Consider the following 18,905-nt stretch of genomic DNA (forward strand, 5'->3'; position numbering starts at 1 on the left):
CTTTGCACACTGCCCCATCACAGACAGATGCCCAGGTATATTGTGCACACACACACACGCCAAACATCCTTTACACTTTGCACACTGCCCCATCACAGACAGATGCCCAGGTATATTGTGCACACACACACACACACACACACGCCAAACATCCTTTACACTTTGCACACTGCCCCATCACAGACAGATGCCCAGGTATATTGTGCACACACACACACACGCCAAACATCCTTTACACTTTGCACACTGCCCCATCACAGACAGATGCCCAGGTATATTGTACACACACACACACACACGCCAAACATCCTTTACATTTTGCACACTGCCCCATCATTATACATGTATAGCAAAGTGGCCACTTGGAGTGGGGGCGGGGGGAGGAGTAATCTAGTTACTTAAGTGGAATTCAAATGTACCCATTTGCTTTGAGGGCTGAGGGTAATAATTCTGCCTCCGTATGGTGAATTCATATTTACACATTTGCCCTCCACACATTGGCACTGCTGAGTCACTCCCCAGTGAGGAGACACCTCTCCTTCGTGTGCCTTCAACCACCTCCCTTAGGCTGCATAACGTTCCTCTGTAGGCAGAGCTCTCACCTCCCTCGATGAAAGCAGCTACCACTGCTCCAAACAGACCAAGTTCCCCACTTAGTGTACTGTGGTGTCACCGTCTAAGAGCAAGCACCTCTTCCTTCGCGGGCGCCGCCACATCCATCCTTACATGGAGCCCCTTTCTGCCCTGGGGTGACCAAACGCGTCCACACACAGCGCCCCTTCCTTAGGAAGCACCAGTACATTGTTAGACAGAGGTACTCTCGCTTTTCAGATGCCATGACATGCATTATTAGGTATACCTCTCCTTTCTTCTTAATGGGGAGCCTTCAGCATATTTTGCTCTCCAACGCCAATATCTTGTTATCTTAATAGGAAAACAGAAAATTCACCAATAAATTTTATTTTTTTTCCATAAAGAGAGAGTCCTCCAGGTAGGTACTGGCGTTGGCTCCCATGCAGGTGTATAGGGTTTAATACCATTTTCTTATAAGGTTCATCTTCCAAAACACATTGCAGTGCGCACTGGGGACAGAAAACCCAATGGGACCAGCACAGAACACGAGTCTGAACCATAAAGTGCACTTCCACGTCTTCATGCATCCAGCAAATCCTGGGAGTAGAGCAAAGAATGGGGAGAACCGCGGGGTGTAGGGAAGACCAAGGTGAGAAGGGGGCATTGGGGGCAACTGGGGAACCAATGACAGGGCCGAGAGGCAAGCAAAGGGGGCAAAACCTGAAACTAGTGGTGCAAGAAGCAAAGCAGACCTATAGTGGAAGAGAAGGATTAAGGGATCTTGGAGGGAAAACAGCAGATAAGATGCGTGAAGTAAAGCAGGGGGGGCACTGAAGCTGAAGGCGACCACAGGTCTAGTGAAAGATGTAGAGACACCATAGCTCAGGAAACAAACGGGGTGCAATAAGGCTGCAGAGGAGAGTAAAACCCCTTTGGCAAGAGGACTGCAGGAGCAAGGGAAAAGGGGCACTGAGGCTTTAGGCATTTTGGCGAACCGTAGATCTGGATTAAAAAAAGGAAATTGGAGGGGGTGCAGCGATATGGACTTGGGCACTGGGTGGAGGCAGTAGAGGCCAAAAAGTGATGTATACTCTCAGTGGTGACGAATGACAGTCATGAAGAAGGAAGCTGAGACCAAGTTATCGGAGCATTTGAAATTCGGGGCACCAGTGTGATGAAGGGACTTTTTGGGCATTCAGTACCTGTCACAGATACTAGAAGGGAAACACTTGCCTCCAAGGAAAACTATGTTGAGGAAATAATTTAGGAGCAATGTCTGACCCAATCCTCATAATTTCCACTAATTAACAGATTTTTTGTGGGAGGGCATGGGGGAGAAAAAATGTTGTGGTGACTCAGGAGATGGACAGTTGTGTTGGGGTATGGCTCTCCTCCAGCTGGGCTCTTGCACCTGTGCCAATAACGTCCTGCCAACGGCCAGGCTGCTCTCCAGGATTCAGCATCTCTCGCGGCCTTTAATAACTTTTTGGATTTTCAAGTGTGCTCCTGACCACAAGTCCACAAAGGTCTCCGGGGGGCGCTGAAAAGGCGAGGACCCAAAAGCACCCAGTGGTTCCACAACAAACTGCAAAGAAAAGAAAACAAGGTCAAGGCTTTCCCTTTTAAAAGGCCTGGCACAGCATTACCATTGCCTACAACTATTCATAAGCCAGGATAGCATTACGAGTATAATTATTGCATTATTGAGGCTACAGGGTGTTTTGACCATAAACAGAGGAAATCAACAGTCAACATGGCAACCCTGAGTTAAGTGTCATGCACTCGTGGAGGAGTTTGTGAGCAAATAGCAGGTGAAGGTACTCCTAGATTGAAAAGGTGGAGCTTGAGCAGATTTGAACGAGTGCATAGTAGTAACGCTTTTAACATGGAGAGGAACGGTGTTCCAGTAAAGAGGGGCAAGAAAGTAGCAGGAGAAAGTAGTAGCTAACTAGAGGGGTGCAAACTTACCCAGGGATACGAACACAATCGGTAGGAATTTAAACAGGGGGCCTCATGGAAAGTCAACCAGCATGAAAGCAATGTCTCGAGGTGAGAAAAGAGCAGCAAGATTGTACACAGTATGGGAAGCACCACTGAAGATTTTGTTGCTGATCCCAGAGATACAAAATGGTAGGTCAGGAGCAAAACTTGAGACAAAGATTTGCTTGACATCTGAAAACCGGTGGCACAAGAGCGCAACACAAAGGCGGAATTAACAGAGGGTGGAGGTGATGAATAATAAGTGGCTCAGGTTGGGGATTTGCAGGACGCAAACTGGGAGGGAGGTTGGATTAGAGGTTTCAGTGTCCACAAGATAATGAAAGATTGATGGGAACGGTAGGAGGCCATTGAGTCCAGAGCGATATGATGGATACAAAGGTCAGAAAGGGTTTGAAGGAGCGAGGAGGTGTCCAAAGAAAGATGTCCAGCAACATTAGGATAGCAGAACGTTTGCAGTGGTGATCGGTGGTCAAAACAGAGGCATGGGTTAGGGCAGAATCTGGCCACAGAATCTAGATTTGTGAGAGGCACCGAGGTAGTTGGTGTCTAGAAACAGGAGGTGATCGTATTAAAGAAGAGCAATTCAAGGATTTTAGAGTAGTGCGGGTAGAAGTGATTCAGGCTGATAGTTTGCAAGGTTATTGGGGTCAGCGGTGCGCTACTTCAGGATAGGTAAGACAGTTCCCATTATACAGACTGAGAAGGCCCAATCGTCTCCGCTTCCCCTGGAATCATTAGCTCAAATTAACCCAGCAAGTATGCTTGGATTGTGATGGGATTGGTACATGCTCCAAGCCTAGCCTCTCCTTCTGGATCGGTTGGGTCTTTATGCCTTACCAGTCTCTAGGACCAGGTTAACAAGGTTCCCCAAATCACCATTGTGGGTGTTCTGGCTATGCTCCAGCTCTGGCCCCCACTGGTTTCTCAGGATACATTTCATCACTCCTTCCATCTTTGGGCCCTTTCGGCTTGGCATTGCTGGTACTGTACTCTGGACCTGTCCACTTTCACAACTTTCCACATACCCAGCCCTTCCTCTGCCATTAACGACCCCTCCTTTCTATTACCTGCCAACTCGTTTGTCCACTCTCCAACTCTGTGCCTTCTCAAACAAAGTCCTCTTTGTTATGCTTCCTTATCTAGCTTCATTTTCTCTACACATCTCTGGGCGTTCTCCCTGTACAGGCTAGTGCCCCTTTTATACTCTGGCTCTGCCTGTAATTGGGAGCAAGATGGCTATGCTGTGCTGCCTGGCTCACTGGCCTTAACTTAAATGGGTTACACAATTTTCAAGTCTCCTTGCCTTTGTGCTCATCTCGGAGAACATGCCATCCCCACTTTTACAGCGTTTAATAACAGTGCAGAACCATCTTTTGACTTCCTCCGACCAATATATCCTAATGGTTACCAAAATCTCGCTCAATGCCTAATCCATCGAATCTCTAGGTTCAGAGCATCCCCTCTGGATATAAAATCGTTCACGCTGAGCACTTGAACCAGGTTCGTGGTGAGGTGGCACTTACCTCAAAATAATATCCTTTTTATACTAGAATTCCAGGTTTATACCAGAGACAAAAACCATGCCGTTTGCTGAAGCCTAGCTAGCTCCCTCCGAGTACCATCAGTTTGGCGGTATACAGACACGGCTCCACAACCGCTTAGGCTGAAACATTTTTCAAAATGATTCTACATACATGGATACATACCGCAGGCACAGCCATGTCAGTGCTCACTGTTGCTTGCAAGTGGACAACTTCCGGATCTTGCTGCTGGCAGAATGGGCCTTGCGTGGGGCGTTTGAGGCCGCGCTGGCCCTCCGCTCTGCCTTGCTCTTGGTGCCTAGCTGTGCAGTCTCTGTGCCGTTCATACACAGCGGCTTGCCGCTTGCTCCCCTGCTGTGCTCCTCTCCGTTCAGCCCCTGGTCCATCTCTGGCACCTGCCCTGGAAATGAGAGAAGGGTGGGATATGTCAAAGGAAAACTGGGACCCAAAAGCAATGTAGACATTACAAAATGGCTTTGTGGGAAATTAGAGCAGCATTAGTGAGGGCTGACTGGGATACCATTCTTGTAGTACACATTTGAAAACAATGATAATTCTGCTATGTGCAATACTCCAGCAAACAGACTTCAGATCACCAAAGCACAGACTCAACCAGCGTAAACAGTGTTTTCTAAACTCTCAAATACAGCAGATAGACTCTGAAAACTTTCCAAGGAGAGGGGGGGGGCACAGGACACGTCCAGCCCATCTCATACCCATCTTCTGTTCTCAATCCAATAATACAGACATAGGACTGGGGATGGAGGTAGGGCATGTCTGAAGAGAGGGCACTAGATTGTGCTCTTTTTCACAAACTAACCATTCCAAACGTCCTGCCTTTCCACCACTCCCTCCCCCGCCAGTAAGGGGTTTATAATATCAAGACTGAAAGAAACAGTGTAAGAAAATATTGCCCATGCAGCTTTATGCGCCCCTTTTTCTATTCGCCCACCAATCTGACCTCTTAAGGGACATGCTAAGGACTATAGAGGGGTTGGGGGGGCGCATACACCAAAGTGTCCTTTGCTTTCTGACCAGGAATGTTGACCCGGTGATGAAGTAAGGAACGATAGCAAGTTTTACCAAAACAGGAACATCACACCCTTTAGTTCCCTTCCACTTCAATCTTTACCCCCTACCTCCTATGCACACTCTCCAGAACACCCATCCCTACCCACGTGCTTCTCTGCCATTATTATTCGGGGGACACCTTCGGAATCGCTGCCAATATGCGCCTCTCTTCCCCCACTGACCCAGTTCCGCAGTCTGTTTCCCCACCAGGCTGACGCACCCCTTCCTATTCCTCACTTATTTCTTCTTCTGCCACCACTTTGCTTCCTGGATTGCGCAATCATCGTTTTGCACTGGTTACATGCAAAACGTTGATTGCACAAGCCAGGAAATGTGCATAAACGGCACTACAGACCATCACAAAAGAGCCACTTTAGCAAGTAATTGTTCCTGCGGGTTTGCCCAGGCATGTCTGCCCCTTTCGTCAGACTCCTGAAGAATTGAAAGCATGAAAATCCTGAAAGCGCATAAGGCTGCCAACTGCCATTACAACTTTTCTAAAGAGACTTTTCACATGTAAGTGACCAAGCAAAGCAGCAGACTTAGTGCTTAATGAATGCAAAATGATACAAAGGTGCATGGTGCAGGCATGCGACTAAATCTATCCTAACAGACTGCAAGTGGATTCCGGTAGAAGAATTTCAATCTTGGCATAACATTCCACCATGCAGGAAACCACCAAGAAAGGAATTCAAGTCTAAGACACTTTCTTGCTCACAGAAGCTGCAGTTTCTTATGCGGTTTGTGCAACATTTATACTACATCAGAAAAGCTATTTAGAAAAAGAATGGCAGGACAATCGCCGGAGTCATGTAGTAATTTGAAATAACTTTCAGAAGGAAGGATGGGTGTTCCTGAAGGACAAATTTGACCGAAGAAAGGATGTGTAATGTTCATGGTGAACAACCATGACCTTATGAACGGCCATATTGGGCTCACAAGAATAGGGAATTTTGTAAGAGGATATAAAGAAGGTACTATTGTCAAATCAATGCAGAGTCAACGGTGCAGAGACGCCCATTATTGGAGGATACAATTAAACATATTGAATGTATCTTAGTGTATGTAACGACTTTCATGAAACGGAGTATGAAAATAATAAAGGCCATCATGAAACATTGGCAAATTTTGCAATTGGATGATTTTATTAAACATCTTTTTTTCAAATCTGCCAGCATGTGTTTATTTATTTAGAGCTGATCAAAATGTTGAGTCTTCAACAATTAAAAAGAAAGGAAACTTATACATGTTTGCATTTTCAGCACTGTAGCAATGTCATTTAAGGTAACCAAATACAGCACTCATACACCAGGAAAATGAATCATCTTAGAGATTTTGCAACATGTGGTTCCTCAAACGTTGTTTATGACATCAAATACCCATGTGACTTATATTACATAGGACTAACAAGGAAAGTAAAGATCGAGTAGTCTGAACACAAATCAAACATACAAACAGGCAATATGAAATCTACTGTGGCAGTCCATTTTGCAGAGAAAAGACATAGCAAATGCAGTTTACCATTCCTGGGCTAGTGAGGTCATCAACACGTGGGGGTAACTTGACAAAATTGTTAGTACAGCAAGAGATGTTCTGAATACACAAATTGGGAGCACCAACATAATAAATGTCTCAACATTGACTGGGACCTGGGTTCTTTTCTATGATATGATATGATTAATGTAAGTGAAGAACCAACCAGGAGATTGAAGTATCATAATCAACATTTGATGCAAGTTCCCAATAAGCTGGGATACTTGCTGACACGGTTTGGTAGTTTACATTTTGGGACTGGGGTGTACTTTGTAAACATTCCTTGCTGGATGTTCTGTACATTTACAGATTTTAGGTCCATTTTTTTGTTTATAAATTAATGATACACATGCATGATTAGTTTGGAGAGCGGACACTTACTACTCTATAGTTACATGCTCATATTGGCATATTTTGTTTTACAGAAAATGTGTGTATGGTGAAGTGTGATACCAAGTTAGTCCTAGTTTGAAAGCTATTCTTAATTTAAATAACAGTGAATGATGTAGTGATTTAACAGATTTTTTCAGCTTTAGTCAAACAGATAAATTAATGAGATACATGCATGATTAGTTTGGAGAGCGGACACTTACTACTCTATAGTTACATGCTCATATTGGCATATTTTGTTTTACAGAAAATGTGTGTATGGTGAAGTGTGATACCAAGTTAGTCCTAGTTTGAAAGCTATTCTTAATTTAAATAACAGTGAATGCTGTAGTGATTTAACAGATTTTTTCAGCTTTAGTCAAACAGATATGGCGGCTGATCTTGTGCATTTATGGGCAATGCGGTTTAAACTGCTGTTTCGGCAAAAGTATTTATATCCGGATTTCAAAGAGGAGAGAGATTTGGAGATCATGTGGAGCTGTATATTACTGTAAAAATGTGCGCAAGTTAGATGGATAGTTGTGAATGGTATTTTTATTTTATGGTCACACTCAGATTCAGATAGTGAAGAGGTTCTAAACTATCACAATACATGGTTTTTCAGGCAATCAACATTGGGCAGATGAATTCAATTGTTGCAAGTGGAGAAGCGGTTGATACTTTGGGAGATTCTCCATGACTTATTTACCTTTATGAATAAGGTTATTGAGTTTCTGTTTTATAACCTATGTAAGAGATTAGGTATCCACACTTCTGAAAGCTTTAAAAGAAAATATCAGAAAGGAAGTCAGACATCACTTTCCTTTAAGAAGTGTGATTTTATTTGCCAAAAAAACTATGGAATGAAAGAATTACCTCAAATACTATCACACGACACTAACTGGAATATACACAGGGTTCGAAATTGAGGGGAGCTGGGAGCTATTTAGCTCCTGCTTGTGGCCTACTACAGCCCGGTTGGCTTGATATCAACAGCTCCCAAAAGCTACTTTTGGCTCCACAGGCCAACTGATGCTGAACAAATACACCTATGTGATTTTAACTCTGCGTTTGGGACAATTTATATCTACATATAAGAACACATCTATACAACATAAAGACTAAGGGGTCATAAATAAATGGACAAAATGTTGTGTTTGCATCTTATGTGGAAGTTGGATTTGCGGATCGCTGTGTGTCAACACCTCATTCCCCATTGATAGCTCCTGGTCACTGTTAAATGATGAATAAAGAGGAGATGCTTTTAGCTCCTGCTTAAACAATCTTAAGTTCGAGCTCTGAAAACACATCAGAGTGAACTAATGTTTATGTATTGGGGATTCATAATATATTTTGCAGATGTGTAGTCATGTCTCACATGAAATGAGCATTGTTCAGTAAAGTGAGAGAAAGCTAGTGTTGATATTTTAAAGTTGCGAGATTTAAGAAACACCAATTGTTTCTAGGTGAAAGCATTCGTTAAATGTGGATTTTCTTTGGAGAATTAATTTAAAACTCTGAAGTTTATGATTAAGTAATAAAATGTAGTAAATTATTTTGAGTAAGTTGGAATTTAATGTATACATTTCTTTACTGGATTTTGTGAGTACCTTTAACTAGGACTGCAACTCCAATAATGTATTTGTGTTTAAAGCAAGGCCCAAACTTGAATAGATAATTCCATGTCATAGATGCACCTTATTTCAACATGTGCAAGAACAAAAATCATGTACTCTAATGGAAACTCGCCTCACAATCCCCACCCACTTGGCAACCGAGGGGAATATACATTGTAGTGCCTTCAGGGGAAACAGGGATTGGTAATCAGGAGAGGATGGTCAAGTCCCACAGGAACCAACAAATGTTCAGTGTGGGCAAACTTTATTTAAACAAAGAAATATGTACGACTGCTTGGAGCCCCTATGTTATTGGTATTCATTTCATGTACCTCCGAAGGTTAAGATCTCTACAGCGCTCTACAGAACACTGGCGCTCTTCACAGAGAATGTGCCTACTTCCACTCAAGATGAATTCAACTGAATGTAGTACTTTTTCTCTTCGCCCACACTGCTGTAACATGCAGGCAAAATAACTTCTGTAAACATCTCACGAATCCCATTAATGCTTGTCATTTTGTTAAACTATTAATTGTATTGTCCCACTAATATTACATATTTTTCACATTTATGAAGAAATTGCAGAATTAATACGGTCTGCAAGTCTTTTAAACTCCCGCCCTCTTGTGTAATACTTTGTCATATTTTTGCATCAGAAACGCAGGACTGCAAATACCAGAAATGAAAGCCCAGCGAGACAAAAAGCGTATTAAACTTCTCCAACATCTTCTCTGTGTTCCTCGACCAGAACTTCCAAATATTAAGGCACAAAAGCCAACTATAGTCCCATTCAGCCCTACTAAGAATTTACATCTGCTTCTTCTCAGCCAACTATCCATTACATTTATGCCCAAACCCCCTCCCTCCCTCCCTCTTGGGCTACACACTTTCTTCATTGTCTTTTGTCTATTTCTTCTACCCTCCCATATGCATCGACTTGCCTCAATTCCACTCACTGCACCTTACTTTCTCTCATATAGCTTTCAGTGTCAACTCTCCGGCATGCCCACACCCTAAAATATGACGCTCCCTTTCTCCCAGGATCTCCAATCTCATCAATCACCTTAGCCTACCGCACAATAGCTGCTCCTCTCCCTCACCTCCCATTACCGTTCCACTTGGCCTCTGCAATGCACAATTCCTCTGCAACCAGTCTTCCTACATCACTGACAATTTCGACTTTCATCTTCCTCAACTTTCACTTCTTGCTATCACATAATTTGTATTTCCCCTCATGATTCAGCTACACAAGCAGCTCTCCATACTGACTGCTACTTCTCTCATTCTCCCCAACCTGTTGTGAAGGGAGGCAGTCTGGGGTTCCTCATCAATAAGGCCTTCAACACTGTCCCTCCATTTCCGGACGTCACCTTTTCCACTTCTGAATATGACACTCTGGCCCTCTCAAATCCTCCTTCCCTGATCAGAAAATTCTTCAGTCACTTCTTACCGGCACCATCATTGTCATGCTGGGGGGCTTTATCTTCCACAAGCCATCCACAGCCACCTGCCTTGGACTTATCTACCTCCGATCTGACCACTCACTCTACTCTGCCTAGGGTCTGCCAACACACTCTCGTGGGAAGTCTCTTAACCTCGACTCTCTCCAAAATACTCATCCTCTGACCTCTCAGTTGACCCTCTGATCCCTTAATTATTCACTTTAACATATTGGTCCTTCTACTCCTCACCTCCCCTTTTCAATAGCTAAGAGGAAATTCAGGCAGGACTCTTTCCTCTTACCTAGATGAATTGAGGACATCAGGCCTGTCTCTTTACCGTAATGACTTTGGTTACTGGTTGTCCATGATTTAATCAAATCAGAAATGTTTGAGGGAGAAAACCAAAAGTCATTTGAACGGAAATTACTTTTGGTTATTTCTCCCGCAGACATTTCTGGTAACCCGCCCCCCTCCCACCCTCTTACTTCTCATTTGGCGGCACACTTCGCTGTGTGCCGCCGACTCCTCCATCCCTCTGCGACACCAGTTCCCTTTACTTACATGCATGGACACCGGTGCAGCAGGGCCCTTAAACAAATACACTTTTTTTAAATGTAGCAGGGACACCCCCGCAACCCCCGATGCGATTGTAGTGAACAAGAGTGCGGGGGACCCTCCTGCAACCCCTTCTCCCCTAGTTCACTAGAATGGCACTGCACACCATGCTGGTTGGGTCTCCTTGCAAGTTCCTTCTCCTAGTCTACAAATCCATCAATAGTCTCCCAAATACCAGTCACATTGTATCAATTTAATCACCATCTTGTTACCTCGATCTTCCTCTGCTGTCACCAACCATACGTCCTCTGTGCCTCCTCTCGCTTCCGCTCTTTCTCAATACCCGCCCCGCTGCACTGGAAGCAACTGCACATAGCAATCAAAGCTAGCCCAACTTCGGATCTCTTCAAAGCTAGGCTTAAACTGAACTGACTTGCTAAAGAGTCAGGCCCCGTGCCACCTCCCCCAACCACTGCCTCCAGTGTCTTGTAATAATGTAATCCTGTAAATGTAAATAGTATTTCTCTTTACTTAGAAGTACTTGGCCCCTTAGGTTAATGTTACCATTGTAAGTCACTTGTTTTCTTAAATATATTTTGATTTTTTTTGTGTGCATGTTATATGTCCCACTTTTTCACACACTCAAACTAGCTCACCACTAGTTCCCGTGTTTCTTCTACGCAAGTCATTTCTGATCGAAATGGACATCACTGTTGTTCAAATAAATACAAAATGCACATGAAAGTGACATGTCACCTGCGTATAGGCAGTGACTGATGGGGCAGAATATTTAATTTAGAAAAAAAAAATCAATGACTTGTCACCAGCGATTTATTTCCCTTGCTCTTCTGTCTGGCAGTACAAGTTTCTATGGATCTACCCATCGTCTTTGCTCAAAATAAATAAGGGTTACAACATTCCCTGGAGGCGCTGCCTCAACATTTGCATCTGCATCTCACTTTGGGGTTTGTCTAGATGTTTTTTTTACATTATTTGGATTTGAGAAGAGCAGCATAATAAAAAAAAAAAAGTCCTCATCGCTTTAAGCAAACAAAATTGAACATTCTGTACAATTTCACCGATTTTCGTTTTAATTGAAATCCGATTAGAAACCAATATGCTAATAGGATCTGCCATCATTCTCTTTCAGTGAATGCCCACCTGATCCGCCCCTCAGCATGTTGAGCATGCAGGAGCTCAAGGAAATTGGAGCCTCACTTTAGCAATGCTTAATTGTTCTCCTTATGGACAGGACATTGCACCTTGACATGAAGTGTATCCTCTGCTGCAGGCTTAGAGGCAGATGTGGCATTTGGAATGTGTCTTAGAGTGTGGGGGAATCTTGGGATAGTAACCTATCTTTAATGCCTTCTATCCCCATCAAATACACAGAAGACTGCATGCTTCCCCTGGCTCTCCGAAAAACCCTCAAAGGAAAGAGTTATTTGTAAAGACTTTGAATGCATGAACTAAGCAACACTTCTTGCCGCCAGAAAACGTTTAGACTAGGACAGTGTTGTACAATTTTGTCTTTGCTTAGGTTTTAATCTAATCCTGCCTTGGTTTTGAAAGGATTTGTGAAGGATTTCACAGTTTATCTACTGCCCAAATCCCCATGTATCTTGTTGCTGGGAAAGAATATATGTTTGGGAGATCGCTTTACAGATCATTCATTTGTTTTTACAGTTTATAATGTAAATGTTTATGTTAAAGGTATTTCTATAGCGCACCGTCACCAACAGAGTTGGTCCCCAGGTGATCTGGCGGATCTGTAAACAAGGGGGGCGCGTAGGGATAGTCGGGTGGAGGGGGTGAGTAGGAGAGTGGGAGAAGTGGTGTGCTGTTGGCAGCTTCAGTTCGGTATACACTGTGCGCTGAGCTTTGGTGCGAGTATCGGACCGGGCGAGACCTCGTGTGCGGTTGGTGCTGTTTATGTGTTTGTTGTTGATGCAGTGTATTAAGTGCGTGCGTTTTGCTGGACGAGAGATGCTTGTGTGAATTTTCAGGAGGGTTAGGTATGCAGAGATTTGAAAGTTGGGTTAGTGGGGTCTGTATCCTGGTTCCAGTACACCTTGTTCCATTTAAATAGTATTCCTATGGGTGGAGTTATTGCTGATCTCCTTTATTGGCCGTCTGTTGTGTGTGATGGCGCAGTGTGCTCCCAGCTGTATTCGAATGAGCTTTCTATAATGTTATTGGGTATTCCCATTTCTCTCCTTCTGGTGTAGGAGCTGAGGATTGGGTGCTCCCTATTCCCTTGCTATCTATTGTGACAAACATCTGTTGGAACTTGGTGTGGTTCAGGGCCAGGGTGCTATTGATGAATAGTCCTAGACCTTCCGTCTTGGTCTGCCTATGTATTCATTCTTTAGTGTCCGCCTGGTGAGAGAAAGAAGTTGAGTTTTTTTTTTATTGTAGGGTTTTGGTTCCATGCGGATGTCGTTTGATCTGGAGCGTTCTTGTTGGTTGATGTAGGTGTAGTTTGTCTCTCAGGAACTCAGTGCATTGTTTGTGTATTGCTCTGTGCACGATGCACATTGTTTTGAATTTTATTAGTTGTTCTATTGGTAGCCAATGTAGTGTTTTTAGTGCAGGTGTGACGTGTTCCCTTCTGGGTAGTTTGAGAAGCAATCTGGCTGCTGCATTTTGTATGCATTGTAGTTTTTTTTTTAGAAGTCGTTCAGGCATGCCCAAGTATAGGGTATTGGCGTAATCTACTCTGGACATAACGAGAGCGAGGATGGTGATTGTTTTGTTGGCGAATGACAGGAACGGTAGGATCCTTTTTGCCACGCGCAGAAGAAGAAAGAAGCATTTCTTAAGAGCATTTACTTGTGGCTCTAGAGTAAGATTGTTGTCCATCAGTACCCCCAGGTTGTTTACAATCGATGGTGCTGGGGTTGTACAGAGTTCCCTTGGCCAAGGGCTGTAGTGGTTGTCTCCTCCGTTTTTTGTGACCATCATCATTATTATTTCTGTTTTGCCTGGGTTGATTTTGAGGTAGTTCGAGTTCATCCAGTTGAATACATCACAAATGAAGTTCTCTAGTGTTGATTTTGTGTCTTGTATTTTGAAGATTATATGTGTGTCGTTGGCGTAGTTGTAGCAGGTGAGGCTGTGTCTTGATTTTGAATAATAGCAGGTAGAAGGATGATCCTTGTGGTACTCTGCATATGGAGTCTCTTGGGTTGGATTTGAAAGGTTTCATCCATATGGTTTCCGTTCTGTTAGGAAGGATTTGTTCTACAGTAGGGTGGTGTCTGTTAAACCCAGTCCTTCGAATCTCGTTATGAGGATGTCGTGATTAACTGTGTCGAATGCTGCGGCTAGGTCTAGAAGAATCAAGAGTACTGTTGCGTTTGTTTTTAGGTCGTCTCATATTGCGAGGAGAGCTTATTCTGTTACTTTCATTGGTTTGAGACCAACTTTTGTTTGGTCTAGTAGGCTGAATTTTTGGGTTGTTTAGTGTATGTACATTTCGAGCAGTTTGGCTGTGTACGGGATGTTAGAGATGGGTCTGTAGTTGGCAAGGTCCTCTACGGTTCCCGCTGTATCTTTGAGTAGTGGCCTGATGTACGCTGATTTGAAGGAATATGGCACTTTCAAGATTGAAAGGTTGTGGACTTTCCCGTTATATTCCATGGGAGTTCCTTGTTTAAGACTTGATTTGTATATGTCTGGGGGCAGGGGTCCTCAGGAGAGCCCGAGTTGTTGCTTTGATTTAAGAAAAAAAGCTGCTGTTGCCACCCAGTAACCCTTGTGTGCACTCCCAAGGGACGTAACGTCCCAAGTAAACTTCAGAAGCGATAGAGGGTTTTCACCCTAGTGCGCTTGTAATGTACAGTACTTTGAAATCTAGGAATATTAGCATATCCGCATACCCGCATACCCTCAGTTACAACCATAGTTCATAAATCTTCACCATTTCTTTAAACTCTGAAGGCAGAGATTTCATACCATATTCACACATGCAGAATAAACAGGAAGGTATCATTCCCACAAGAAAATAATACCACCAGTCAATGCGATTTCTTGAAACACAATATTAATAATGAACATCAAGAAGGGAAAATGATCATCAAATCAAAAAGTGGTAACATCATTTGCGCCAAGTTCAACTTGGACAATTCAATGATTAGTTGTGTTACAAAATTCACGCAATGCCATTGAAGATTCTCAAAACATCAAACGTAAATCATTAGAAAAATTGTAATAATCCCAATAGGCTCCCCTTTAGATTACAGTTGCCAACGCATTTCAGATTATAAGAAATCCATCTTCAGGGCCAAGGGGTATTTAGTTCCATAACCTTTCCAATAGTAACTCTGTATTCGCACAATCCGCTAAAAGGTAATGAAAACACTAAGCTTAGTTCAATTGTCAACTCAAAAGAAACAACTAGCTCTATTAGCAGATCATGTTGAAGCACTAACCAAATGAAGGTGAAGCAGAGGCTACCGCCAAAAACCTGTGTGTCAAAAATACAGACATCAGTCACCCTAATGAAGTGGCTGTATTTTTTGTTTGTTACTCTTGTGTTTAGTTGTGTGTATAAATGTAGAACACTCCACTGTATTGATGCAAAAAGTCAAATGACCCAGGGTGTCTTTGCTATTACGGCCACGCACTATTTAGAGAGGATGTGACACGAGCTTATATGATGTACGGTAGTCACAATCTACTGACAGTGATTAACCTTATTCTTTGTGGCATGATTTACATAAGGACCTCGCCGCATTACTTTTCTTTTGACTTTTTGCATCAATACAGGGATATATACTGTTTCCCACACAGCAGTTGGAGTGTTCCACATTTATACACACACAACTAAACACAAGAGTAACAAACAAAAAATACAGCCATTTCATTAGGGTGACAGATGTCTATTTTTGACACAGGTTTTTGGCAGTAGCCTCTGCTTCACCTTCAATGGGAATGAAAGTTAGTGCTTCAACATGATCTGCTAATAGAGCTATGTATGAGTGGTTATGTTGCAGGAATTTCAGTTTATTTGTAGTGTCATCTTTGATTCTCAAATCTAGTTCTAGTTTTCTTGTTTTTCTTTTCATGGTGCCGAGTAGTGGGGTGAACTATTTTGCCATTGCTCTTTTAAAGAGAAGGAGTGAAAGGTTTTTCTTTGGCAATGTCGTTGATAGTTGTTACAATCCAGGTGTGGAGTGGGGCTACTATTTTGTCCAGGTCGGCTTCTTCCATAAGTGATGGGGTGGTTTGCTGAGCTCCAGAAGTTCAGTTAGGTTGGAGTTTTTGATGGTTCTTCCAGTTTCCTTTCTTGGTGGTCGGTGGTTTGTCTTGTTGCTTGTTTATTGGAATGGTTCTTGTGATTACCAAGGGAACTATGAGGTGGTCACTCCAGAGTATTTGAATTGGGGGTGCTCTGATAATGAGTTCTTTGTTGGCGAAGATTGCGTCAAGTGTAAGCCCTGCCGAGTGTTGATGTTGAAATCTCGAAGGATGATCAGGTGATTATGATTGATGGCTAGGATGGCGATTGCTTCCGTGAAGGCGCCTACAAAGTTTGCATCGTAGGTTGATGGTCTGTATACCAGTATGAATTTCAGGTTTGTTTTGGGGTTTACTGATAGGCGTAGGATTAAGGATTTGCATTTATCGACGTTTAGTGGGTCTTCCAGTTTGATAGCCAGGTGTTACTTGTGGATTACTTCCAGCCTCCCCAACCCCTTTTAGTTTTTCTGTTTGCTTGGACGCATTTGAGGTTTTCAGGCAGTTCAGGGTGATCTTGTAGTTGTTGTCTAGCCATGTTTGTTACAAATAGGATGTCGATACCTCTGTTACAAAGGAGATCGTATATTTCGGTGGCATGTTTGGACATTGACCTTGCATTGATTACATTTCAGCGGATATTTTTGGTGCAGTTCTGCTTATTAGTGGTTGCTTGTTTTGGTTTGCAGTTGTTCGGTCGCAGTGCTTCTGTATTGACGTTGATTGGTTGAAGATGAAGATCAGCGAAGGCTGCATCTTCATTGAAGCAATCTGCTAGATTGATAGCTTGGCTGTTCAATAGCAGTGCTTCCCTGCTCATGCCAATTGTTTGAAGATCAGCAAAAGCCTCTTCCTTGAATCAGTCTGTTAGGTTAATGGTTGGGTTGTTGGTTACTTGTACTTCGTTTTTGTTTTTAAAGGATTAGCTCCACAAAGTACCTTTTCTCTTGCCTCAATTTGTGTTTCAAGCCCACCCTCTCCATTCTGGGCCTGAACACTGTTCTGAGCAGTATAAAGTGAAGGGTGCCCAGTAACTGAGCTCTTTTCTCAAAGCTATCTAGGTTTCTCCCTACTACCACATGCTAACCAAAATAGGCATGAAACTCAGGGGGTAGTTTATTACCAAATTACTTCCAGAGGAGCCCAGCAACCACCTAAGGTACACCCACTAAACAGAACAACTCTGGAATCCCCAAAGGGCTGCCGGGATAAGAAAACAGCTGCTAGGACAGTAAACTCAAGGTTGTATCCTCAGCAACGTACCTGCCAACTGAAAGTCAACCCAGCCAAAAAGCGACTTCAGTGTCACCCTTTCATCCCCACTCTAGAAATGGCTGTTCGTGGTGGCCGAGGGGCCCTTCAGTGTTGCTTTGGACACACTAGTATTAGATTGTTGCTTTCAGACTGAAAGATTTCCCTCCACATTTCTCAGTGCTATGAGGTACCTTTACAGTGGTATAAAGCACTTAACAGAACATTGTTTTACATCTAGAGCCAGACGGGACACATTTACTTTATTCATACTGCCTATACCACTGCCTTGCTTTTTGTTTTGTTACCAACATACACTTTGCATACATCCAACTTGTGGATTTGCCCACCTGAGCAGGTACCATATAGGCCATTGCCTTAAATGTTTCCAACCGTGCGGGGACCATTTAGTAATTTCTCTGTATATCCTCATACTTTCGCCCTCTTTCTGTTTTGTTTTCTGTTGTTCTCCCTTCTGACATCTTGCAACTCTTGCTCTATTCTTTTCTTCTGTTTTATACCAGTGTGATGACACCATGGATAGATACTGCTGGTTCATTCAGATGGTGTACTCATCCAGGGCCCTTTGAATTTGGAAGACCACAGTAAGTGCCGTAATCTAATTCTGTGTGCACTTTCTCTTTCCAAACTGTGCAACAAGCTTCATAGGATTACATATTCCTGTATAGTTATTTTTATTTTCAGAACCCTGAACCTATTCACGACTTACATGAAAGATTCTGCATACTTGCAGCTTTTTCTCTCCTGGCCTGCTATACATCATATAGGCCCACATACCCCAAAATCCTTATATACAGGTCGACAGACAGTGTCACTTTATTTTAATTTTTTTCACACTGTCTCTCTTATTTGGGCTGGAGGTTTCACATCTACTCAGAATACATTTCTTCTTTAATATGTTTTGTTATACACTCCATGCTTATGGAAAATAGCCGAAGACATCACACAACACCTCTGCCATAGGAATGCAGCTAATCTCCCACACCACAAATTCGATCTCATGCACTTTTATTGCTCTCCAGACTACCCACATGCCAGCACGACATCGGTAGCCAACAGGGTCTTGGCCACCCCTCCTACCTTCGTATTGGCTAAAATGCACACATGCAGCATTCTAAACTCATCTGACTAATTTCCCAAAACTTGGACTTCGGTCCCCCAAGTGCGTTGACATGCAGCGCTTTGAGGTAATGCCAATGGGAAAAGGCGCTATACAAATGACAATTACATTACAGAAATGTAATGACAGACTAGTACAAGCTGTATATAATAATGTATTGCTTTTACTTTGTCATGCTGTATAAGTTTCATTCTCACACCGTTTCATCCTTTATGCCAAAATTCGGCTTTGTTGGTTTGTTGTGAGATGTGCCTGCCTTTTAACGTATTAAATCTGTAAATATATTTGGCCACTGGTCACAAATTATCCATTTTATTTTTTTAAACAGATCACTCGTTTCTACCCTTCAGTCTGGGGATTTCCCTTTGAATTCTCTGATCTTAGTTTGCTCCCATTTCTATAGGAGCATAGCCTTTCCTTGGTTTTAACCTGAGCTGGTTTATTAATTTGCAATTTACCTGAGGTACAATAAATAGATACGGCAGGTATTTTAAGCCTACATATCTATAACAAAATACAGCAGTTGCATTTATGTAACAAAAAAAACAGTCTTAAACAAAATCTGGTATTT

General features: G+C 42.9%; 1 protein-coding gene across 1 annotated transcript in view; it reads right to left on the reverse strand.

The window, feature by feature from the left end:
• Window positions 1–944: 944 nt before the first annotated feature.
• Window positions 945–18,905, reverse strand: part of STK11 (serine/threonine kinase 11) — an 895,845-nt gene continuing 877,884 nt past the window's right edge. The window contains exons 9-10 of the mRNA XM_069647254.1: window positions 4,281–4,515; window positions 945–2,158 (exon numbers count right to left, since the gene is read on the reverse strand). Coding sequence (XP_069503355.1) covers window positions 4,304–4,515 — 212 coding nt within the window. The 3' untranslated portion in view covers window positions 945–2,158; window positions 4,281–4,303. The remainder of the gene's footprint in view (window positions 2,159–4,280; window positions 4,516–18,905) is intronic.

Source organism: Ambystoma mexicanum, chromosome 1p (genome assembly GCF_040938575.1).
Source record: "Ambystoma mexicanum isolate Mex_15411 chromosome 1p, UKY_AmexF1_1, whole genome shotgun sequence".
NCBI classification, from domain to species: domain Eukaryota; kingdom Metazoa; phylum Chordata; class Amphibia; order Caudata; family Ambystomatidae; genus Ambystoma; species Ambystoma mexicanum.